Source organism: Halichoerus grypus, chromosome 5 (genome assembly GCF_964656455.1).
Source record: "Halichoerus grypus chromosome 5, mHalGry1.hap1.1, whole genome shotgun sequence".
In the NCBI taxonomy this organism is placed as follows: domain Eukaryota; kingdom Metazoa; phylum Chordata; class Mammalia; order Carnivora; family Phocidae; genus Halichoerus; species Halichoerus grypus.
In genome coordinates, this window is record NC_135716.1 from 92,308,920 (window position 1) to 92,333,307 (window position 24,388).

Consider the following 24,388-nt stretch of genomic DNA (forward strand, 5'->3'; position numbering starts at 1 on the left):
ACTCCAACCAACCTGAGAGTCCTTTTCCCCCAATTCTTCTGTCTGCTCTTAGTCCCAAGTATGGGAATGGCAGGCAAGGAAAGGCCAAGAGCAGAGCTGAAATGGATCTTTTTCTTGTGGTTTAAGGATCAGCCAGTTGGAACCAAGGAGATGTTTTCTTAGGGTTGCAGAGAAGTTTGAAAAACGATTGGATTGTTTTTGGCACTGAAATGTAGATTATAGATATATCATTAGTATTACTAGGTCGATGGGCTCTAGTACGAGGACTGTTATTTAGCAGTACATTCTTGCAAAAGTGCACTGCCCTCAGCTCTGTACTGGAAGGCTGCTATGTTTAGATGTCTTATCTCCCACCATTGGTGTTCTAATTACCCATGCTTTGAAAACCTCTCTGCGGTGTGGGCATTGCACAGCTCATCAATCCAGTCAGGTAAATACCATGCAGATCGTGGCCAGCCACACACACCAAGAGACCATGCACATTCGTAGCAAATGCTCCTTGATTCTGAAGCTCAAGGTCAGCCAACCTCGGTGGTTTCTTCCTTAAGCTGCCTGACTCTCTGGAGAAATGTGAGGGTTTTGTAATTTACCTTAGAGTCTCCCAAAGAGCCAGAGGACTATTTATCTTTTAGAGAAACGTGGCAGGGCACTTTAGAATTGTTAGCATTGAAACTTTCAGTCAAAAAGAATAGCAGTTTTGCTGAACCTTAATGTCTTCCTCAGTCCTTGGTGCCAGATGCGCTATTTTCCTATTGGACTTGCCAAAACCACTAAATAGTTAAAACACATCCAATCATCTCTATATGGCCAAAATTGAATTCCACCCCCCCACCCCCCCCCCCCCACCACAAAAAAAGAGCTCCTAGTCAGCAAACCTCACGGTCATGTTCCATACTAGAAAATTTCTGATTAGGCTAAAAATTAGGAAAACAGACTTACAACACAAAAGACTTCAAATTTCTTTTTTGCATACAGGCTCAGAGTGAGAACTACCAGAGAAAGGAGAGAATCAAGGGGGAAAAGTCACAGCAATGAAAATCACAGCAAGAGCACCAACTATTATTATTACTATTTTTATTCCCTCAACTACACGCTCTTAATGCCCAACATCCCCAGTGAGTTTTCTCAGCACAGAACTCTGGCTGGCGGAAGCTGGGAGAAAGGAAGCTGCAGTTCACGCCAGCTGCTTGGGCATCTTTGATGTGGCTTAAGCTGCTCTTGGGACTAGCCATTGCTTCCGAGCTCATGCAAGGAATGGTCCAAGAGGTCTTTTTGGTCGAGCATCCCCAAATCTTTGGTATTAAAATTGCCCGCAAATAATCCTTGGGTTTAATAATAAGCTACCCATAGCTCCAACCACCAAACAACATTTTTAAGTGGCGCACAAGGAGTAAAAAGAAAACCTTCCAATTCACGAACATCAATTATATCTAGACAGTTGGCAGGACAGAGGGTGGAGAGTCTGGAAGCTGTATTCTTGTTGCCTAAATGTGACCACGTCTGCACTTTACATTTTCTGAGATCTATTACTTTCTTGATCCTGTCTCTAAATTGCTAGCTCATCAAAGCCAACGTCAAGCTTCTTGTTCCTGCTGTATAGCAGTTGTTCTCAGTCCTGGCTTCTTCCTTGGGATCACCTCAGGAGCTTTACAAAATGCTGATCCCCAGGCAGCACTCCGGAACAGTTAAGCTGTAATCTCTGGAGAGGGGACATGTGTCAGGAGTTTGTAAAGCTCCTTGGGTGATTCCAGTGATCAGCCAGGGTGGAGAGCCACTGCGGTAGAGGATTTGGGGGGAGGAGGGCAGTGGAAAGGGGAAGCTAGGAGGTAGATGAAATCTTCCACAAAGTTCAAGCATGGAGGACTTGGCAGGATGCTGACCGACAGTTAGCAGGTTGCAGTTGCTGCGGCTGATGCCCATCACTCCCTGATAACTCTCCAGCACAGGTTTAGTTTCCTCAAACTATATATTAAGTTGGATTTTCAACTATTTGCCATTGTCTAAGCTTCTTAGCTGAAACTGACCAAAAGATCTCATTGAGACCTTAAGAAAGTGAAGGGGACACTGAGGTAGGCAACAACAGAGAAATATTCAAGTAGGCTTGACCTCATGGGGTCCTCAGAAGAACCTCTAGTTCTAGCTAACTTGACGCTGGTTGGTCTGGGGTTCTGGGGTCATGGTATAGACATAAGATGGATTATAATATGGAAAGTTCCAATCAAGCAGGCAGTCCACAGTAGTAGACTGACTCTGGGTTGATCCTCCCACTTGGCCCTGGATCCCTCACCCCATGGGGAGATTGCAGATGGAGGAGAGCCAGAGTAGACCCTCTAAAGCAGTGATACTCAAGCTTAGGTGTGCACAGAATCACCGGAGGGATTGTTAAAACACAGAGGACAGGGTCTCACTCGGCATTGCTAGGTCTATGGTGGAGCCTAAGCATTTGCACTTCTAGTAAGTTCTAAGATATTGCTGATACTACTACAGCCCACACTTTGAGAATCACTGCCTTAAACATGAGATCCTGGACAGACGAGGGTTGTCCTGGTCTAGAAGAGGTACACCAGACTTCAAGAGTATTCCATCATGCCCTGGAAGAAGGAATAGAACATGGGTCTGCAATGAACTTGGCTTTATTTTCATGCACTTGTAAAAGGGTGAGAGCCATCTGATTAAGTGATTACCTCATGAGAACAGAGAGAGTTTTAAAATAGATAGGCATTTGGGTTGCTTGTCCCTCATATCTTTGCATTAGAAATTGGTAATATTTAAATCAGACTTAATTTTAGAGCCCCAACCTTCACTAGCATAAGGCTAAACACAATGACAGTAGCATCTATGGAAATCATTTAGTGTTTCAGTATTCTGGACAGGGAATTGTTCTCTCCAGCAGCAAACTGTCTATACCTACACTGAACAAGAGAAGGTCAAGGGCATCGGAGATGCTAGACCGGGTCTCAAAGATAGCACTCAGGCACCTAGATTGGCAGATGACCCTGGTGCACCAAGGTGGCTTGGCCCAGATAGCATCTATAGGGCTAGGGAACTTTTTGTGATAGGTCTGGAGCAAACCCCCAAGAAGACAGTTCTACCTAGAAGTTGTGGGATTTTTTAATTAAGATTGACCTTCTCTCTCCTTATCATCTAAACTGGAGGCCATCCTGGCTTGTAATAGAATATCCAGAATATTTCTAGAGAAAGTCACTCTTACTTCCCTGGTTGTTCCGTAGAGGCAAAGTGTCACACAGGAAATAACATCAGTGGGCAGACCACTGCAGTGAGCTCTGCAAGCTCGTAAGCACCTACTGCTGTACGAGACCCATCACTATTCCTTTCCCCAAGCCCCCTTTGAGCTGTGTTGAATCTCTAGCCAATTCTTGAACTCTGGGGAATCTGTGATGCCCTTCCTTCCTTTCTTCCCTGATGAACTTCTATTCATCCTTAAGAACCCTGCTCAGATGTTACATCCTCCATGAACCTATGTCTCTGGTTAATCTGGACAGATAAAACTAGTTCCTTCTTTGATTAATTTCCATATCGTGTCAAATACACATCATACTTATCACACTGTACTTCAAATGCATGTTCATGTGTTTGCCTTTCCTCACCTCTAGATTATTTGCTCTTGGAAGTTAAGTATTATGTTATATTCTTCTTTGTGTCCTTAGCACCTAATGTAGTGGTTGGCACAAGGCCTGCAAGTTTTACTGTTTAATTAATGAAAAAAAATAATTCTAGTGTTTGGGTGGGAGAAACATTACTTAAGAATCCAGTAGGGATACAGACTGGAAAATATGAATTGACCTCATAGAATCACAGATGATCAGGGCTGGAGACCTTAGTTATCATCATAGCAGTTCCTTGTCCTGTGGAGGAGGAAGCTCAGAGATGCTTAAAGATAGTAAGTGGTTTATCCAAGAATCAGAGTGAATTGGACCAGGATGCAGCTCTGTGGGTTCCAGTCTAATGGTCAGTCAGTCTTGGCCAAATGCCCAGATGAAAAATTTGTGGACTGGATCTAGACCTTCTTTCCTAGGAGTGATGGAACCAGGCCCCAAAATGCCCACCTATTACCTGGGGACATGCCGTTCTCCCTCTCCAGTGCTAAACCCAGCTCTGAGAGAGCATAGCCGTGTACTTTGCCACAGAATCTAACATTTTTAAAGGGTGTTTAGGTAAATTTCCATCTCTAGACTTGAACCCCAATTGATTATTGGAAGGTTTTTTCTAGTACTGCTGAGGCAAAAGGATATTTTGAGCAGAGTGGTAAGGAAGAGGAATGGAAACATCCCAGTCCTTAATTTTATGATTTCTAGCAGCAGGAAAAACACTCCAGATGCTCTTTCAACCTCCCTGTCCACTACCTCCTCTATGTAATTAGGGACTTGGTGGCTTCATTGACATTTCCTTCTGTAGTACAAGATGAGAGAGGGTTGAAGGAAGATAAGTGGTGGGGGTCCACACTGGAAAAAACATGATAGGGAAAGGGGTTTTTGGAATTGGAGAGAGAATACAAACAGGAAGGATACAGATGTCATCTAGAAATTTTTTGGGGGGGTACTCAATCCTTCACAAGTTCTACAATAGACATAATAGTTCATTCATTCATTCATTCATTCATTCATTCATTCATTAAAAATGTCATTCTCCTGCTTAAAGCCCTCCACTCCCTTCCCGTTACCCTTAGGATAAAACCATAGCTCCAGCTATGTCCTTGCAGACCTGGTTCCTTTTACCTCCCCATTTCATTTCCCTACGTGTTCAGCAATTTTGACTTGTTTCTACCTCAGGGCCTTTGCACTTGCTGTTCCTTTTGCCTCGAAAGTTCTCTCCCTCATTCCTTTTCATCCTTCAGATCTGACGACCACTTCCTCCAAGAACTCTTCACTGAGCAACCTGTCTACAGGATCCCCTCACTACACCCCGCAGTCCCCCTCTATCATCATACCTTGTGTATTTCCTTCATGACATGTAAAGATTCAGGAGATATATTGTTTATTTATATAAGACTGTAAGCTCCATAAGAGAAGAGACCCTGTCTGTCTTATTCACTGCTGGGTCCCCAGCACCCAGATCAGTGCCTAACAAATAGCAGGGGCTCAGGAAATATTGTTGAATGAAGGGAGGAAGTACTTACATATACAAGGTTTATAGAAGTGAGAGGAGAATAGAAAACTTCCATTGCTTCTAGGAACTACAACCTAAACTTACAACCTATTTTTTACAAACCTAAAAATACAACCTATTTTTTTTTCTCATTGTATCATCTATATATCTTCTGATTGATAAAATTTGACTTTTGGCATGGTTCTCTGAGAGTCACAACCCAATTCTATAAGAGCTTTCTCTTATCTATCAAGTGGTCAGGTTGTCATATTTGCCACCATAACTCATCTGGATTTTTATCAAAGTACCAACTTGTTCTCAATTGTCAGGACTTTTTCTTCCATATAATTTATCTTAAGTTAGGCTGTCCCAAGTTGGGTCTACTACATCTGCATGTGTGTAATGTACAGAATAATTTCCATTTCATTGCTGGGTTAAGGGTCTGCTGGAGCAGGATCCTGGGTATGACTGCAAGCACCTCGTTGGGACCCATGGACTGCATCCAGGCAGAAACCAAGTGCTTTGACACAAGAATGGGAGGCAGGTGCCACCGTAGGTCTGTGCAAGGTCAGCCCCTGGCAATTTCAGCAGCTAGATTCTAGGTCCTTCCTGGGTGCTGATGCTGGTAAAGTTCCAGAACTCGGGGAATAGGGTTTGTCCTATTGGCACATCCCTCCCCTCCTGCCTAGGGTATAGCTATCCATCTGCTAGAGAATATGGTGAAGCACTCATCTAATGCCAGCTCTCTCATCCCACAGAGTCCTGGCCCGTGGTCGTGCTGCAGTCCAGGGGGCTGGATGGCATGCTGGACCCAAGCTCAGCTCAGCGTCTGGGCCCAATAACGGCTTTTCCAAGGGAGCAGCTTTCTGTCCTGGCCACACCAAGGTAAGCACTTGAGGGGCTTCTGCCTCACCAAGGCTCCTGGCTGTGGAGCATCCAAGACAGCTGGAAATGAGCCCCAAGCTGAAGAAGGAGAGTCACATCTAACTGCTAATCAGCAGGAGCCTGGGGTGGGTCCTAGTGATCCAGCACATGTGGCCCTCCCTAGTCCGACCGGGAAAGAATTCTGCCATGCTTTCAGCTGGCCCCACAGCTTCCAGGGACATGTAAAGAGTCTGAGCTGCCCACCTCTGAAGTAACAGAACACAGGGCCTCCAGTAGACAGACAGAGAACATCAGTCAGAGCCTCCACACAGCTCCTGATCTGTCTGAGCAGGCAACCTCATGAGATGAAATGTCCTTGATCACTCTCATGCACTTGGCCATGGAGTAGAAGGTGGGGAGAGCTCCAGATCTGGGGACAGAGGCCAGCACTGAGTTCCACTGCCACTGGGTGTGTGCCCACATCAGGGTACTTACTCTTACTACCTCTCTGTTTTCTCCTCTGTACAATGGGAATAATAAGGCCTCCTCCCAGGTTTGTTGTGATGGTTAATGAGGTACTTATGCCCAATAAAGGATAATGATGATAATTATGATCTCCCCGCATTCATTTTAAGATGTGTGTCTAAGACTGCAGACCAGTAGATCCCGTTCCCAATAAAGCCATAGTGCCTGTACCCGCTAGTGCTTTCTGGCTGTGTATTTCTATCATGGGCATTTTAAGTGCTTTTGGACCAAATCTACCTGATGCCCAGAAACCTGATAAACCAAATATGAAAATAATCGAATATCCAGGTATTCCCCAGTGTCCGGATTTGTGGCATGAGGAAGGTGAAACTTACAATCTGTTGAATGGAATTCTCGTTTTGATGTTGGTGAATGAGTAAGTGTAGCCATGGGTTCCAGTGAGTGGGGCCTTGGAGCTCTCTCCTCTGGAAGGTACTGAGGCTGAGTGACACCAAGGCGGAGCCTGCCACTCACTAGCTGCAGAACCCTAGGTCACTCAGACTCCCTGACACCCGTGTCTCTCCTCTGTCTAGTTCAAGGATTGGACTAGATCGCTGGTTCTCAAAATGCAGTCCCCACCCAGCAGCATCAGTATCACTGGGAGCTTGTGAGAAATGCAGATTCTTGGGCGCCCAGCAGTCTGCAGTTTAGCAGGCCCTCCAGGTGATTCTGATGCCCTGAACCTCTGGACAGGATCATCTCTGCTGTCCTTTCCAGTCCAAGCTTCCCGCGGGAGATGCCAGCAGAAGCACTCCCTGGCTTCTATCCTGGCAATGCTATTCTCTGTTGTGGCCTCAGGGGTACCTCCCTGGGGAGCTGAGGAGCCACAGAATGCCTCTCACACTCCACACAGGTCCTGACAACTGGGGGTGTCCCAGTCTTTACAACTGAAGACAGCAGCATGTTTACATTTAGAGCAAGGCCAAGTGTACAGCGAAAATGACCTTTGACCCACTCTCATAACGTGGCTGGAGGAGGAGGCTGGATTTCCTCAGCCACAGGAACTTGGCCTCACTAACACTAGTGACCCCAGTTCACTGACCCGATCTCTGGGCCCAGAATCACTAAAGCTCTAGGCACCACCCCTCTGAGGCAGGAATCATCATACTCCCCGGATAGAGAAGCTCCACGGCCGCGGTCTCCAGGTGCTGTCAGCCCTCCGAGCCACAGGAATGTGGGCCAGTTGCTTAGCTCCGTCCAGCAGCTTCATCACCTCATCAGGTGCAGCCCGAGTCTGCGTGAAGATCACTCACCTAGTGCAGGAAATTTCTGTCATGATTGGAGCATAGGAACCACTGGAAACCCACAGAATGTACCACTGGTCCAAGACAGGGCACAAAAGTGGGGGAGCCCTGAATAAAAGGCATCCCCCCCACACACACACACACACATACTCTTAATCATTTATCCTCCACTCAGGCTAGGAGCAGGACAAATACAGAACATTCAGCAGTGACACAGAACACGTTCCAACATGCGAGCCCCTAACGGCATCATCCCCAGCAGATCACTCAGCTTACAGGGCTCTGCTTAGTGAAGCCTCGGTGAGGACTGTCATGTCTTCAAGAGAAAGGCTTCAAAGCTTGTTCTTAAAAATAAATAAATAAAACTCACTCCCTGGTTCACGTCAACCAAGGAGAGGATGTTCTCTTATAAACTGCTTTTGTTCATTATATCACTAGAATAGAAATCACACTTGTTTTTTCTTTTCTTTATTTCTCCATTGATGATTTTTTAAAAGAAAGTCTTATTTAATTTAAAAAGAAATAGCTGAAGGGGATTAAAGAGTACACTTATCATGATGAGCACTGAGTAATGTATAGAATTGTTGAATCACGATATTATACACCTGAAACTCATATAACACTGTTAACTTTACTGGAACTACAATAAAAAGCTTAATGAAAATGAATAAATAAAAATAAAAATATTTGATATTGTCACTGCATTATGAGAAAATGTCAGACATGGCAATATTCTCACTTAAAAAAAAGCTAGGAAGTATATTTTAAACATAAAGTTTTAAAAAAGATTATGGGGCATGCTATTATGGGTGAGTCAGTTAAAAAAAAAACCTTTTATGAGAGATATATTTGCAACATTTTCAAAAATCTTAATGAAGCAATCTGTCCCTGATGCAAATCTCCACTGTGATGAAATGCTGTCCGCTACCATGCATTATCCTGACAGCGAATCAAGAAGTCACAGTTGACGTTAAGAACTTTGTGAGATCAATTCAGTAGAACCTGCAGAGTGCCAGGCAGAGCAGCAACCTGCATAGCTGCTTAAGTTTGAAGCATGTCCGAGCTGGAAGATTCCTTAAGAATCAGCAGTCACATGGAGAAGTGAAGGAGCACAGAAGCAAGGGACTCGTCCACACACTCACTGATTCTTACAGCCGGAGCCACCTGTGAACGCTAGGTCACCTGGACACAACGAAGATGAACTGGATGCTTTTCTGCCTCCAGGGAGTTTGCCTGGAGGTGGGAGAAGATGAGAACACAACCGCCCTAAGACAACATTAAGGAAATGCTTTACAGAGGTGGAGAAGGGAGAGAGTCCCTGTAGAAATAGAAAAAGGTCCCGCCCTCCCCAGTGGAGGTGGTATTTAAATTGGGTGTTAAAAGGTGATGGGAAGGACTCCAACCAACAGAGGTGGGGAGCAGAAAAGGCACAGGGAGGGCAAGGGGGAGTATGCCTGGCATAGAAGAGTCTGAACCAAGGACAACTACTCACCACTGGACCCTCTGGGCGGGTGATGTGACCAGAGCGGTGCTTCAAGAGGTTAAATGGGGTGGCTAGGGACAGTAGGGCACTGGAAGAAGAGAGATGAGGGCCCAGAACATCAGTTGGGAGACGGTTCTGTGACCTGAACTAGGAACAGGAGGTGAGAATAGAAAGTACAATTTCAAGAGATGCTACTGGGGAGCAAAACGCAAAAGGCTGGGGTGGGGAGGGCCGGGAGGAAACAGCAGAGGCCAGCAATGAGCTGAGGTTTGGCGCTGGTGAACAAAGGGATGGTGGTTCCAGTACCAGAATAAAGGAAAATGTTGGAGAAACACATTTAGGAGGGTGGGGTGCAGGGAGATGTTCACAAGTGATAGCAGCTGGGGAACTACGTCATAAGCCATCAAGCGGTCCAAAATGGGACTGCTGCTGTTGAATACAGGGAGGGCGGTGAGTGATCAACCGAGGAGTAGGAGTGTGAAGATTTTTGCTTGGGATGCCTTGCATTTAAAATGTCAGTATCCGTGGAGAGTTGCTGGAGGTTCAGAACTGGCTTTCAAAAGAGCAGTTGGGCTAGAGATCCCGGTATGGGCATCAATCCCACAGAAGTCTCAGCTGACTCCTTAGAAGAGGATGAGCTTACCAAAGGGGAGACTGGAGGAGGAGGTGGGAACCTCTCTCTGGTCATGGGAAATAGGGAGCAGGATGTCCCTTATTACCATCAAAACCCTAAATTTTAGTGGTTTCCTTTTTCCGTTTCCCCATCCAAATTCTAAGTGTTACTAATGTGGATATAAACAGATGAATTTTCAGTTTCATGTCTTCTCCCTTCTTCTATCTGATGAGAGATACCATGTATTGAGAAGAAAGAAAAGGAGCAAACCAAGGGGCTTGACTTAGCTGCCAACCAACCGAATGATCGGTTCTGTAGCAGTTGGCTGGACAATTATCTGCCACACCATTAGCCAGCAGAACCAGCGGTGCTCAAAAGCCCAGATGTACCACCACCTCCTCTGCATGGCCGGCTGGAGGACTGGAGTAAACACCAATGTTTTTCAAAGTAACCCAAGAGAAAAGAATTTGGTGGTTTTATTCTTGGTATCTCACCAAAGAGCTGCCTGTTTCCAGCTGGAAAAAAAAGCACAGTATTGAAGAGAAGAATGCATCATTTTGAAACAGATTAGGAACACAGCATGCAGCCATATCATCCACAAAATCCAAAAGAAAGCATGTACCACAATGAAAAGAAGGCAGGGAGTGAGCTTCTCGCACCATCCCCATTCGCTGCTTCATTCATTCGCCTTATATTTTTGAGGACCTACCGTGTGCCAGCACCACACATGGCCCCGGAAATATATAACTCCAAACGGCACAGCTTCCAAAGTGCTCTCAAGGTACTCGATTATCCACCACACTAGGAAAGGTGATAAGGTTATGCACAAGCCACCATGGAAGACAAGAGAGGTGCACACCGAGGATGGAATGACTAGGGCAGGTGGATGAGACACGGCTCTGCACTCCAGGGCCTTGCAGCCAGTGGGGAGACAGGCTCAAATCATCAGGCTTGAAAAGAAGCCCAGTTGAGGCAATGAGTATGCTATGAAAAGGTGTGAATGGAGTAGGCCCAGACAGCAAACAAGCAGCAGTGTGACTGAAGAAGACAAAGTCCGTCATGGTCAACACAGGACATTGGAATGACTCAGAATTAAGTAGATGTGTGCGCACCGTTCAATCCTCGCAACGACCCCGTGAAATAGTGGTTACGATTTTACCAATGAGGAAACTAAGGCTCAGAAAGATTAAGTGACTTCCCTCTGCTAGCAAGTAGCCGAGCCGGGAATCCAAACAAGGTTTTCTAACCCCAGATCCAATGCAGAATGACCCGTGGGAATGGGAAGAAAAAGGGGGAAAGGATGGAATAGAAAGTTAGAACACCCTCTCTAGGGGATGCCTCTAATCCTACCAAGATTTAGGGAAGCTTCACAGAGGAGGTGACATTTGATATCCATCCACAGGTGTGATTGGGATCTCCACAGTTAGCTGCCCTAGGGGTGGTCACTGGTGGGCTACTCTGGTACAGTGTGGAGCCCTGTCTGGCCCATGCTCCAAAGGGGCTTGTACTGTCTCATGGGGACAGATGATTTGTGCCATTTGCTCTAGACTCACATAGGAGTAAATAATAAAAAGAAAAAGCATGTTTAAGAATGGAAGACAAGGGCACCTGGTGGCTCAGTCAATTGGGCGTCTGCCTTCCCCCCAGGTCATGATCCCGAAGTCCAGAGATCGAGTCCTGCATCGGGCTCTCTGCTCAGCAGGGAGTCTGCTTTTCCCTCTGCCCCTCCCCCTGCTCCTGTTCTCTCTCTCTCTCTCAAATGAATAAATAAAATCTTAAAAAAAAAAAAGAATGAAAGACAAAGTGAGGGGGAAGGAAGGAAGGGTAGACTGGTTTAGTAAGGGGTCAGCTTTGGGTTCTGTTCCTAGTTGTGCTGATGACTTTAGGCCTCTTGGTTAATTTTCTGTGGATCACTTTCCTTGTAAATGAAAGAAAGATGATAAATCCTAACCTAAGTCACAGACTAATGAGAAATTAGAAATGAATGCACTTGAGAAGTTTTAAAATGTCACACAACAAGGAGCTGTTATCAGCATCGATATTTCTAAGTGCTGGCTGGTGGCTGAATAGGCTGGCAATGCCAGTCCCAGAGCTATATACTTTTTTTGCCAAACATGATGCTTCATGGGTTTGTAACAAGGGTTCCAAGTCACCAGCTCTCAGAGCTGACCCAGTGCTGCTGTCTGAAGAGGGTGTATTCAGGGCTGAGGCTTCAAGACAAGTCCCCGGCAACCCTTCCCAGGGGAGTCAAGCCGTTGGGCTCGACACAGTGCTAAGGACAGGTGTCAGACACATACTGTCCACCCACAGCTGCCTCAAGGACCCAAAGGACCCCGTATATGGTGCTGCCAAATTCACATGGTGCCAGAGGGCGGAATTGCAGGGGCTCTGTCCCTTCCTGAAAGAGCCCAGCCCGTGAATGGCGTGACCATACCTCCAGGTCATCTGAGCCAGCCCTGTTTACGCCTATTGTCCTATGTCATTGTGTCCAGCAGCCCCTCTCGCTCTCAAAAGTCTCTCGGTTTGAACGGTAAATTCCAGGGTCACCTTGCCCTTAGACTCCCGGGTGAAATAAACCTCCTTGTGATCCTCTCGGGAGCTCAAGACCCAGAAACTGCCTTTGTACAGAACTTCGCGCCCCGTGGACTAATCCCTGTTTCTGTTTCCTTCCAGGTGCATAGCGTAATGTCCATGTTGTTCTACACTCTGATCACAGCTCTTTTGATCGGCATCCAGGCAGAAGCCCACCCCGAGAGCCATGTCCCAGCAGGACACGCCGTCCCCCAAGCCCACTGGACTAAGCTCCAGCATTCCCTCGACACGGCCCTCCGCAGAGTCCGCAGCGCCCCAGCGGGGGCGATAGCTGCAAGGGTGGCAGGGCAGACCCGCAACATCACTGTGGACCCCAAACTCTTTAAAAAGCGGCGACTGCGCTCACCCCGCGTGCTCTTCAGCACGCACCCCCCACCTGTGGCGGCAGATACTCAGGATGTGGACGTGGAGGCCGGCGGTGCCGCCTCCGTGAACAGGACTCACAGGAGCAAGCGGTCATCGTCCCACCCTGTCTTCCACCGGGGGGAGTTCTCAGTGTGCGACAGCGTCAGCGTGTGGGTGGGGGACAAGACCACCGCCACGGACATCAAGGGCAAGGAGGTGATGGTGTTGGGAGAGGTGAACATTAACAACAGTGTGTTCAAACAGTACTTTTTTGAGACCAAGTGCCGGGACCCCACGCCCGTGGACAGCGGGTGCAGGGGCATTGACTCCAAGCACTGGAACTCATATTGTACCACGACCCACACCTTCGTCAAGGCGCTGACCATGGACGGCAAGCAGGCTGCCTGGCGGTTTATCCGGATCGACACAGCCTGCGTGTGCGTGCTCAGCAGGAAGGCTGGGAGAAGAGCCTGACCTGCAGGACGGCCCCCACCCTCCCCGAGCTCCCCCTCCACACCCTCCTGGGCCCCTCCCTACCTCAACCTGTAAATTATTTTAAATTATAAGGACTGCATGGTAATTTATAGTTTATACAGTTTTAAAAAATCATTATTTATTAAATTTTTGGAAGCATCCCGTGTGCCGGCACTCCAGTCATTTTCCCCAGTGTGACCCTCTGCAAGTCTTGGGACACTGCAGGGTGTAATCCCCATAGCGTCACCTGGCTGTCACCCTCACCCCACCCCAGCCAGCTCTGCAAACTTCAGGGAAGGCTGACTGGGTTCACAGATTCGCCTAAGCCGGACATGATTAGAAAGGGAAGTCTGCTGGATTACAGCTTTGATCTGCCTTCCAGAGCCAAAGCTACCTAATCCTTGGATTACCTGGCCCACTGCCCCAATGCATGAGCCTCGGGAAGTTTGTGGAGCCTTGGCAGAAACAGGTCCGCCACCTCAGAGTCCCGGAGGGACTCACCATATAGTAGGAGGAGGCTTGCACCAAAGACCTATGGGGCTGGCTTGTTTTTAGGGGGAGATCTGCTTTTGGCTGAAATGCTGTCTGGAAGAATGGTAATGAAATAATCTCATGAGAGCTGTCATGGTAGATCTGATTTCATGTTAAGACTGCCTTAGGACTAATGGCGGGTCCTCCATTTATCCTCCAGAGGCTTCCTGCAGAAAGACTTCATTACCCAAGAACACATGGGGGCCTCCATCACTCTTGCCACCCACTGAGGCCCCACAGCAGCTTCCAACGGCCCCAACGTTGGCCTATAATCAGGGGGACCAGAGACCTTCCCAGAAAGAACTTTTTGATTTCTAATTGGGTGATTTCCACAAGTGACCGAAGGTGGGAGGGGTCAGGGAAACTGGAGAGTAGATTGCTGGGGGAGAAAAGAGGTAAACAGAGTGAGAACCGACACAAAAGCCAGGGAGGTGCAGAGGAAAGGTGGGCCAAGCCAGAAGGGAACAGTGACTGCCTGCTCCTCCCTGACAGGAGAGAGTGAACAGGAGAGAGGAGAGGAGAGGCAGGTGAGGTGGGGGCCACGGGGCAGAACGAGGAGGAACGTGTGTCATGTTTACCAGCATTGGTATCCCGGGCCTCCAGAAACTCCAACACCCTGAGTAGTTGTGTTTGGGGGGTGATAATGCTAATCAACACTGACTACTTCAAGAGCTCCTGGCCAGATATGGGGGTGAGAGACTCCAGGGGCCAGTCTGGAGCAGGGCTCCTCCCATCCTCCACCTTCCCCTGTAACTTTTTTATTTTTTCCCTGAAGGCACACTTTTTCCCCCAGCAGAGAACTTACATTGAAATGGAATTTCTGCTTTCCTAGCCATCCCTTCCTGCCCAGGGTGAAAGGCCTACTCTAGTTTTTAGACCCAAATTGTCCCTCTGATTTAAAAAAAAAAAGCAAATGGTCGTATTCATTCTTCTGTAACTTCGTCTATCCCACCCGCCCCCCAACCCAATCCAAATAGGGCCAATTAGAAACGTAGAGAGCTTTGGCAAGTGAGGCATTTGATTAGGGTGAAAAGCATGATGAAATGAGCCCTGTTTTTCCTATCAAAGCTACTGCAGTTGGAATAAAGATTCATGCTCAAGAAACACCAACCAGAACATTGCATGCCGAGATGCTTGGTCAGATAAAGGCTGGGGAGAGGGAGCCCTCCCACCGGCCTGTGTCTGCAGCTTTTTCCCTGGGCTCCAGGGCCCATGGCCTCAGCCCTCCTGGCTCCACCTGAAGACCGCTCCTGGGGGGCCTTCCTCCTCGGGCTGGCAGTCCTGCGGGGTCCTGGCTACGCGAGGGTGGGCAGTGAGCGCAGCATTTCAGAAGCTCCCAGCCCCGAAGAAGCTTCGTTGGTGAGCAGCTACACCAGCATGAAGAGTCTGGGGAGCTCATCCCCGCACTGCAGGCCGCTGGGACATCTAAAATATATATTCTGGACTCTCCTGGCCTGTCTAGAGGGAAGGCAGCCTCCAAGCCTCTGAGGAAGGACGGAGGCCAACGGTCAGGGAAGAGAGTTCCGGAACCTGGACTGGATCGCCTGACGGAAGAACCAAGCAGCACCCAGAGATCTTGGAGGATAGGAGGTTTATTCAACGCCAGCGAGCTCAGAGGAGAGTGGTGTCCAAAGGTCTGAGCCCCGAGCACAAAGGGGGCAATTTATACACTTCTACTTAGGCATACTTGGCACTTTTGGTGCCTTTGCGAAGCGGGGCAGGGAGGAGGACCTGGATTGGTGCGCGTGGGAAGCAGAGAGGAGAGAAGAACCCGGATTGGTGCATGCGCGAAGTGGGGCAGGGAGAAGGACCTGGATTGGTGCGTGCGGGAAGCAGAGCAGAGAGAAGAACCCGGATTGGTGCATACGCGAAGCGGGGCAGGAAGGAGGACCCGGATTGGTGCGCGTGGGAAGCAGAGCGGGGAGAAGAACCCGGAAGAGCCCCAAGGCAAGGACTGGGACTCTCTCGCTGGCTCGGTCGGCCATCTTAGGACACAGATTTTCCTTATCAAGAGGAGCCCCCCCACCCCCACCCCACTAACGCCAAGGCCTTCCCCAAAGGCAACAGAGCGCGAGGCCCAGCTCCGGAGTGGCCGTGTGGGAGGCAGTGTTTTCACGCCATGCGCAGGGATATCAGTTTGGCCCAAGAGGGTTGGAGCAGTCCAAAAACAACCCCGAGCCTGGTGGTTGTGCAGCTTGCACTCTGCCCCCACAACCCAGGGGGGAGCTCTGGCTTCCACACCCACCCCGGCTGCCTCAGAGAGGCTGGCCCAGGTCATCAGGGCACCAGACACTTGAACACATTGATATAATAGCTCACAACCACCCATTATGTCCCCCTGAGGGGCAGCAGCTGCGGAGCCCACCAGCCCTTCCTCCACTCACCACACTGAGATTTCCCGCCCAGTTCCCCCAAAGCCCGGAGAGTCGGAGCAGATCCCCTCCCCTCGGCAGGCAGCTTCCTCCACCGGAAGGCCTCCCTCTAGCATGCCAAAGAAAACTAGTGCAGACCCGGGCTCATCCTCAGCCGGACATAGCCCAAGCCTCCTAGCAAAGCAAAAGTCCTGGTTCTGGGAAATGAGAGCAAGATGGGGCCTGACTCTGGTGTATATTCCAAGTCTGTCCCTCTGACCTCCCCTCCCCCAGCCAGGGTACTAGGCACCCCTAGCTCTGCTTCTGCCACTAGCAAAACACCTACCACAGAGAGACAGATTTTCAGCAGCCAGCAAACAGCTAGCTAGTTTCATCCCCATGAGATATGGGAATGCTCTTCTTCGAAGTCTCACCACTTTCTCCTCTGTATAATCTGCATTATGGGAGAAGGGTCCACCCCAGACCTGGAGGCCAGAGGACACAGGGGCAGGGTCTGCCCCTCATGGGCCACATGTCCTCTGCTCCTTGAAGAAAAGGGGGCGTTCGGAATGGGGGTGCAGAAGTGAGTGCAAGTGTGGGCTATGAAGATCACAAGGGCCCAGCTGGGCAGTGACCTCAGGCTTTCTTCCATGGGCCTGAATGGAAGAGCGGGAGCCCCCAGGCCCCTGGTGCTGAGGAAGCAGCTGGGTGTGATGCCACCGACAAGGGGCTTGGTGTCAGCAGAACTAGGTTCTACGCCCCACTCACCCCATTCCTCTCTGTGAGCCTTGGCAAGCCACCGCTCCTCTTTGGCCTCAGATCCTGCAGCCGTGAGATGAAAATAATCATTCCTGTCTCCCAGAGTTGTGACCATGAAGTAAAACCACATATTTGAAAGTAATCGGCCACATCCTATGCAAGCGCAAGGCAAAGGAATTTATCCTCAACGGAACAATTCCTGTGCTGATTGTAGGAAGGTAACAACTATGCTGGTACTCAGGAAACATTGGTTTATCGGCCAAGGTATCAATCGGGTAAAGGAAACCATCTGGTCCGTGGACGTCATGGAAACTGAATGTGACCATGGCATAGCCAGGCCCAGAAAGGTCAAGAGCAAGGGAGTGGGCTGTGGAGTCAGACAAGCCAGGTACTTCTACTGAGGCTGTGTGACCTTAGGCAAGTTGCTTCACTTCTCTGAGTTTCCATTTCTTCATCTGTGAAATGGGCATAATAGTAGCACTTTCTCAGAGGGCCTAGAGATGATTATAGGAGACAATATGCAAATATACACAAGCACCTGGCACTTCAGAAGTATGTAATAAATTTTAGTTTTGAAAAGCCCAGTTGGCTGCAAAACCCTAAAAGGCTGTTAGAACAGGGTGGAGCAGCTTTCAGCAAGGCAAGGCAGTTCATGAACAGAAAGTTTCGTAGTTGCCTCATAGGTTCATTCCATGACAGGCAATATTAATAGTGACTGCTAAGCAGTTCATGTGGCTAAGCTCTGAGCAAGCCTCTGGGTTCTAAAACTAAGACCACCTTAAGGAGAGTGCTACAAGTCTGGGCTTTCTGTTTGCATGCCTCACGGCTGGAGGACTACTCCACGGTTCTCTGGGATGTGTTTACTCCTCCAGCCTTTGGCAAGTTTATAAACCACATTGGCTCTGAGCATTTCCACGTGTCAAGCACGTGGGATCTGTTTTGTTCCAGTTCACTTGGGTCTGCAACCAAAAAAAGCTGTGACCTTCTCAGCATTCACCTGGGTTTGTGGAGATGGCTCAGGAGGTCCAGGGCCAAGATTAAATTCCTGCAGCAGAAGCCTGAAGAGACTCCCTGCAACCCAGGGCTGCTCCTTAAAATCCAGGATGCGTTCCATCTGTGTTCCCCTTGGCATCCGGCCCGATCTTGCATGTGACAGGCACTCAATCAGTGCCTTAGGGCAGGTAAGACCGAATTTAATTCCCATCTTCTTCTCCAGCACCCTCACCACTCCCACCCTGTCTGTGCCTACCCTGTGTCAGCAATAAATGGGTTAAGTGGTTAAAGACAAAGTCCTTCCTGAGGCCACTGCATGAGAGTCATCCTAGAAGGTTTCGGAGGTTGGTGTCATGGCAACGAGCATATTCAGACTGCCACGGTCGAATCCTGGCCTCACCATAAGCTTGGCTGAGTGATATCAGACAAATTACCTTATTTCTCTGCACTTCAGTTTTCTTATACAGAAAATATGGATGATAATAATAGAACCTACTTTGTTGAGTAGTAAGGCACTTAGTCCAGTGCTTGGCACATTGTAAATTATTGTATATAAGACATATGTAAATACACACACGACTATATATACATATATGCCCACATATAGACACAACATACAAATACACACACACACGGAGCCCTCTCGAGCTAAGCAGCAGCCAGGAAGTGCACCTCCTACACTCACATGCACCCACCCACTGACTTAAAAACACAGAGGGACATACAAATCGGTGCACATAAACATTCAAAACGACGGCTACAGTGGTAAGAAGCAATCGGTGCAAAGAGTAAATCAGGGAAGACTTCCTGAAGGAAACAACTTCGAAAACTGTGTTTAGAAAAAGAAGTTGAATGAAATTAGCGTTTGCTCTGGGACTTTTCCCAGATTTACAAACCATGTAAAGCCCACCCAAGAGGTTGCCTAGCCCCTAGACGGGAGACAGAGGAGAGCCACCTCATTCTGAGCTGTAGCCTGGCAAAGGAACTAGCTTTTCCTGCAACTATAGACGTTGGGAAAACCCAAGGAAGAATGGTGTGAAATCCTGTGCATGAACACAAGGTCCTTGTATGCCGGCCACAAAATCTTCATCCTCAGCCCAGATGCCAAAGAGCTGGTTAAATAGCTTCCTGAAGATGTGACTTCCTCCAGCCTTATCAGCCAGCGTTCCTTAACACCGAAAATAAGTAGGAAAAAGATTGACCCTCCGAGTGGGCACCACGAGCCCCTGGCTCCGGGGACGGACTTGGGCTGGAGGCCCGCTAGCCGCCGGGGCGGACATTCGCTGCCACTGCTCAGGGCCGACTCGGGCCCGGCGGCCTCTCCCTGTTTATCTTGCCCTCGCTATTCCTTTCACTTTGACATAATGAAAGTGCAACTTGCACACTGTCTCGAGATTGCATATGATAATTGGAAACATGTGTCCGAGTTGGCATCCCTTCAAAGGACTTGGGCCGTCTTCTGATTGCAATAGCAATCCCCTGAGCTGGCTCTGCAGCCTTCACATTCCTTCCGCTGCACCTTAGCGCTAACTCTTGCCAGCAGAAGGCTGTTGCAAGCGGAGCTCGTTCCTGAGGTTCTGCAGAAGTTGGCACTAACGAGCCGAGCCCCGCCCCCCCCGCCCCCCGGTGCGCAGCAGGGCTCTGGATCTGGCACCTAGGCACCAGCTCTCTCGGCCATAAAAGCAAAAACCAGCAGGTCCATTTTCTGTTGAGCACATGGATGGGTCAACACCCGGGTGGGAGCCTGGGTCTTCTGGCCACTGCCTGGGCTTTCAAGGACTCTGATGCTGGATCCTCTCTGATCCAGCCGGGTGGTTTCTGCTGAAGAAAATACCAAAATGTCTTTATCTTAACAGGAGACCCCTGAGGGAAATACAAACTTGCTGGCGACTCTCCCCCTTGATCCCCCAAGCTGGGTGACTGGCAGGAGAGGCTGAGGGGACCGATTTAGTTGGGCAGACACCTCAGCTGCCCATCTCTGCTGTGTTAAGTGCCATGTTAGACCCTGAGGAGACAGAGGGGAAGCCAGGTCCCTATCTCCAGGACCTACATCCAAGGTGGAAACTGACTAGAGCTTTTAGTCTGGATATATTCCCATACCCCACACCACAGCCCATGGGGGCAGGTTCAAAACCCCCCTTGATGTTGGCGGCAACCACCCTGCCCCTCACCTTGGCATCCCTGCCTGCTTGTCCTGACCTGCTCTCACTCCCATCTCGCCCCTACTGAGTTCCAAACTCCTGGCCCATGCCCCTGACCTTGACCCTGCCCTGGGAAGTGCTTCTCAATCTTTAATGTTCACCTGAATCACCTGGGGATCTGACTCAGCACAGTTGCCCTCCCCTGTTGGGGAGAAGTCAGCAAGGAGCAGACTTGGCTCATACATATAATCCTGAGAAGAAAGCAATGGGGCTCCAACCAAGGCTTGAAGAGGTAGGAACTCATCCCAAAGGGGAGCCAGAGGCCGAGGCAGGTTCACATGAGTCAGGCCTCAAAAGGGTATTTAGAGGCAAGGCAGAAAAAGGGGCATCTGGTACACAGCACCAGGCTGGGTCCTACTTGCAGAAAAAGAGTCAGTGACAAGCAAAGCACCACAACAGAGTGTCTCCCTCTCAAGATAAATCTGAACAAGCTCCCGTTCTTCTCTGACCCTCAGTTTCTTCATCTTGATAACAGAGGGATGAAAAGTCATCCTCGACAGTGTGAGACATTCTGGTCTGTCCTAAAACTTCCCCAAGGGGCTGTTTTTTACTGTTTCACACGGGACAGTTTATATAACACTCGATATAGCTATCGGCAATGGTTGTAAAAATGAAAAATGTCTCAGTTAAGTGTGTACAACAAGTAGCTCCCATCGGTCTCAGAATTTGTCTCCCTTCAGCTTTAAATAGATTAATTCCATAGCCCAACCATGTCAGGAGGCACTCGAAGCATTTGAAAACCCCAAACCAGATCTCTTGATGGCCATATGTGGAGTTTCAACCTCTGGCTCTCACCCTTAAAGGGCAATATACAGTTTATTTACGGCTGTTCATATTTGAAGACTATCATTTAAAAATGACAACCAGTTCTAGTCTTCTCTCTTTAGGTGGCTCCTTTCTGGACCTATGATAGTTGCTGCTGTAATTTCAATCTCTCTTTTACCACTTAAGTAAAAATATCACTATTTGAAGTAAAATATCATGAACACACAAAGAAATGAGGCTTTCAATTGCCCTAAGAGAAGTTTTGATGGAAAAAAATTGCAAAGAATTCAAGCCACCTCAGGTTTATCAGAACAGATGGCCAGTTAGTTCTCTCTGAATTAATAGTTGCTGGAAGCAATAAAATCAAAGAAAATGTTGTATGTGTATACCAGAAATCATATCTTCAGATAACTTAGTGAACCTCTTCGTATTGGTACTTACAGCCTCAGGTGGTAAATATAAATTTATCTCTGGACAGAATTTTGTTTCAGACACTGTTTGAAGGGTGGTTTGTTGGTTGTTGTTTTTTTTTTTTTGTTTGTTTGTTTCCACAACATGATTCTACACAGAACTAGAGCCAGAAGATGAAAATGTGGGCAAAACTCCCTCTAAATCAGTCTTGCTCACTTATTCCAGCAGCCCCTGGATTCAGCACAGGCAGGATTCCAGCTGGGAATGCTATCCATTTGCTGCTGATTTTCTTCTTCTAGTCTTACCTTTCATTTGGGTCACTTTCCTGGTTTTTCTCCACATGTTCCAGGAAGCCTTCCCTCTGTACCTCCCATTAGACAAGACTTCTCCACTGAGAAATCACACGAGCCTAAGATTCATGTCTGGGGAAAGTGATGATAGGACAGAGGTCTATGAGCAAGAGGGCCCAACATACATCAAAGGGTTTGGATGACTTGTGGTAACAGCATGCAAAGCTCTGCTCATTGAGAGATTTATTTGACATAGACTTTAATCATGGCTTTATTGAGTTGTGGTTTGAGTGTATTTGGTGAGTCATAGAGGTTTTTAAGAGGAAAGAGCTTTTCAATTGTCTTACTCGTTATAAAAGACTTTGTCCCACGTAAAGCAATAAAGACACAATTAAAACAGAATGCCCAGATCCCTGTGGCACCAGGGGAGAGTGTCAGAGAAAGAAGGCAATATTTACATCAGAATCCCGGCCGTGCCACTAAATAAAGTAGGCTCAGCCTGGTGACACATGCAGGCCACCTGGAGTAGCCATCGGAGTGGATCTGAGTACTGTTTTCTTTTAACAAAGACACTGTGCACAGTTCAGGTAGCAAGTGACAAGTCCAGGAGAACACACTGAGCAACACTGCCCTCAACGCACTCACACAAGCTACATATTTATTTCTGCCATGTACTTCTGCCCCCCATTCACTGGGGAAAAAACATCCTATTCCATTAGTCCACTTAGGTCTTAACTCCTAATCTACCTGGTTTGTTTTTTGTTTTTTCATGAATTTCTATTTTGGTAGAGAAAAGGCAAGTATTGCAGGGTGGCTAGAATAGGCTATTAAAGTAGAATTTCTGGGTTCAAATCCTGACTCTCCCATTTACTGACTGTATTGGTCAGCTTGGGCTGCCTTAACAAAATACCATTCACTGGGTGGCTTAAACAACACAAATTAATTTTTCTCAGTTTTGGAGGCTGGGAACTCCAAGATCAGTGTGCTGTCTGATTTGGGTTTTGGTGCGGGCTTTCCTCCTGGCTTACAGATGCTGCCTTGTCACCGTGTCCTCCCATGGAGGGAAGAGGAAGAGAGAGAGAGGAGGGGCGTAATGGGGAGGAAAAGGAAGAGGTCTTTTTTTTTTTTTTTAAAGATTTTATTTATTTATTTGACAGAGAGAGACACAGCGAGAGAGGGAACACAAGCAGGGGCAGTGGGAGACAGAGAAGCAGACTCCCTGCTGAGCAGGGAGCCCGATGCGGGGCTCGATCCCAGGACTCTGGGATCATGACCTGAGCCGAAGGCAGACGCTTAACGACTGAGCCACCCAGGCGCCACCAGGAAGAGGTCTTATAAGGACACTAACCCTATTGGATCAGAGCCCTACCCTTAGGACTTCGTTTAACTTTAATTTTTTCCCTGGAGGCCCCATTTCCAAATACAGTTACATTGAGAGTTAGGGCTTCAACATCTGAATTTTAGGGGCACATTATTCAGTCCACAGCACTAGGTATGTGACTTTGAGCAAGCTATCTAAGCTTTGTTTCTTCCTCTATAAAAAAGAATGATGACTATATTTATTTCATACTTTGGTTTAGGCAATCAGTATCACCACTATAAAGGGCTTAGCAGAGTGTCAGTTGTCAATATTACCATTTCTCTCACACAGAAGTAAATTCTAAAGCTTCATTCCATCGTGACCAAGAAGAATCAAGGATTCGAGATGGTTAGGGAGGAAAAGAGAACCTGCAAACCAGTTCTTGGAAAGAGAGGCAGAAAAGGAGACAAGAAGGGGAAGTGCTAAGAAAAGAGAACACCCAGTCCACTGTTGGACAGCCTGGATGCTAGAAGTTTCTCCTCGTGTCAAACTAAAAGTCTTTCCCCAACATCTCCACCAGTTCACCCAAGTGCTATCCCTGAGAAGTGTTCTCTGTAACAACACATGGTGTTGGCCCATGCCCTTTCTGTATGACAAATCTTTGAAAATAGCTATTATGTCCCCCACCTAAGTCTTTTATTTCCCAGCCTAAACATTCCCAGGTCCTTCAATTATCTGTGTATGATAGGGTTTCCAGCCCCCTTACCATCCTGGGCAGCCCTCACTAGACACACTCTAATTTGTCCATGTTTCTCTTTAGATGTGGTGTCCAGAAGGAAACACAATACTACAGATGTGGACTGACCAGCACTAATTACAATGGGACTATTAACTCCTTTGATCCACATGGTATATTTCTATTAATGGAGCCTAAAATTACAAAAACCTTTCAGCTGCCACATCACTCTATATTTTCATTTTGAGTTTATGGTAAATTATAATTCCTTGGGTTTTTGTTGTGTTTTGTTTTCTTACTATTACTAAACCAGGACTCCTTCGTCTTGCATTTTTGCCAGGGATTATTTAGGTTAAACACAGGAGTGTGGCTGACTAAATGGTGAGACAGAAAGCCTCTGTGGGCGGGAACTATGTCTGACCCGTCATGGTGTTGCAGAGCCTAGCACGGTGCCTGGCTCACTGACATGTTAGCTACGTCTTGTAACAGCTGCCTCCCATCATGATGACAGCTTAAGGCATAAAGGCACCAAGAATGCACCAGGCAAGAGCTTGATCTTTACTCCTAGTTATAGCATTGCCACCCCCTCCCCCCCAAATCCTTATAATGTGTCCCACCCTGGCAACCTGGACTGGAGCACCTCTGACAGTTGTAGAACTTGTGTGAACTCATCCAAACAAGCCCATCTGATGACAAACACAGCGGGGAAGAAAAAGAAAAGAAACCAAGAACAAAAAAAAAAAAACCGTGAAACGGGGTGAGTAAAAGAGCATTTGTTCAATCCAGCTCCACTTATAATTGCATT

At 47.8% G+C, this 24,388-nt stretch overlaps 1 protein-coding gene across 2 annotated transcripts in view; it reads left to right on the top strand.

Annotated features, from left to right (window-relative positions):
* The window catches only part of NGF (nerve growth factor), a 54,256-nt gene extending 40,851 nt beyond the window's left edge, over nt 1-13,405 (top strand). For both annotated transcript variants that reach the window (XM_036101602.2, XM_036101605.2), the window contains exons 2-3: nt 5,865-5,991; nt 12,509-13,405. In XM_036101602.2, the coding sequence (XP_035957495.2) occupies nt 12,521-13,246 (726 nt within the window). In that variant the 5' untranslated portion in view covers nt 5,865-5,991; nt 12,509-12,520 and the 3' untranslated portion in view covers nt 13,247-13,405. The remainder of the gene's footprint in view (nt 1-5,864; nt 5,992-12,508) is intronic.
* The last annotated feature ends 10,983 nt before the right edge of the window (nt 13,406-24,388 follow it).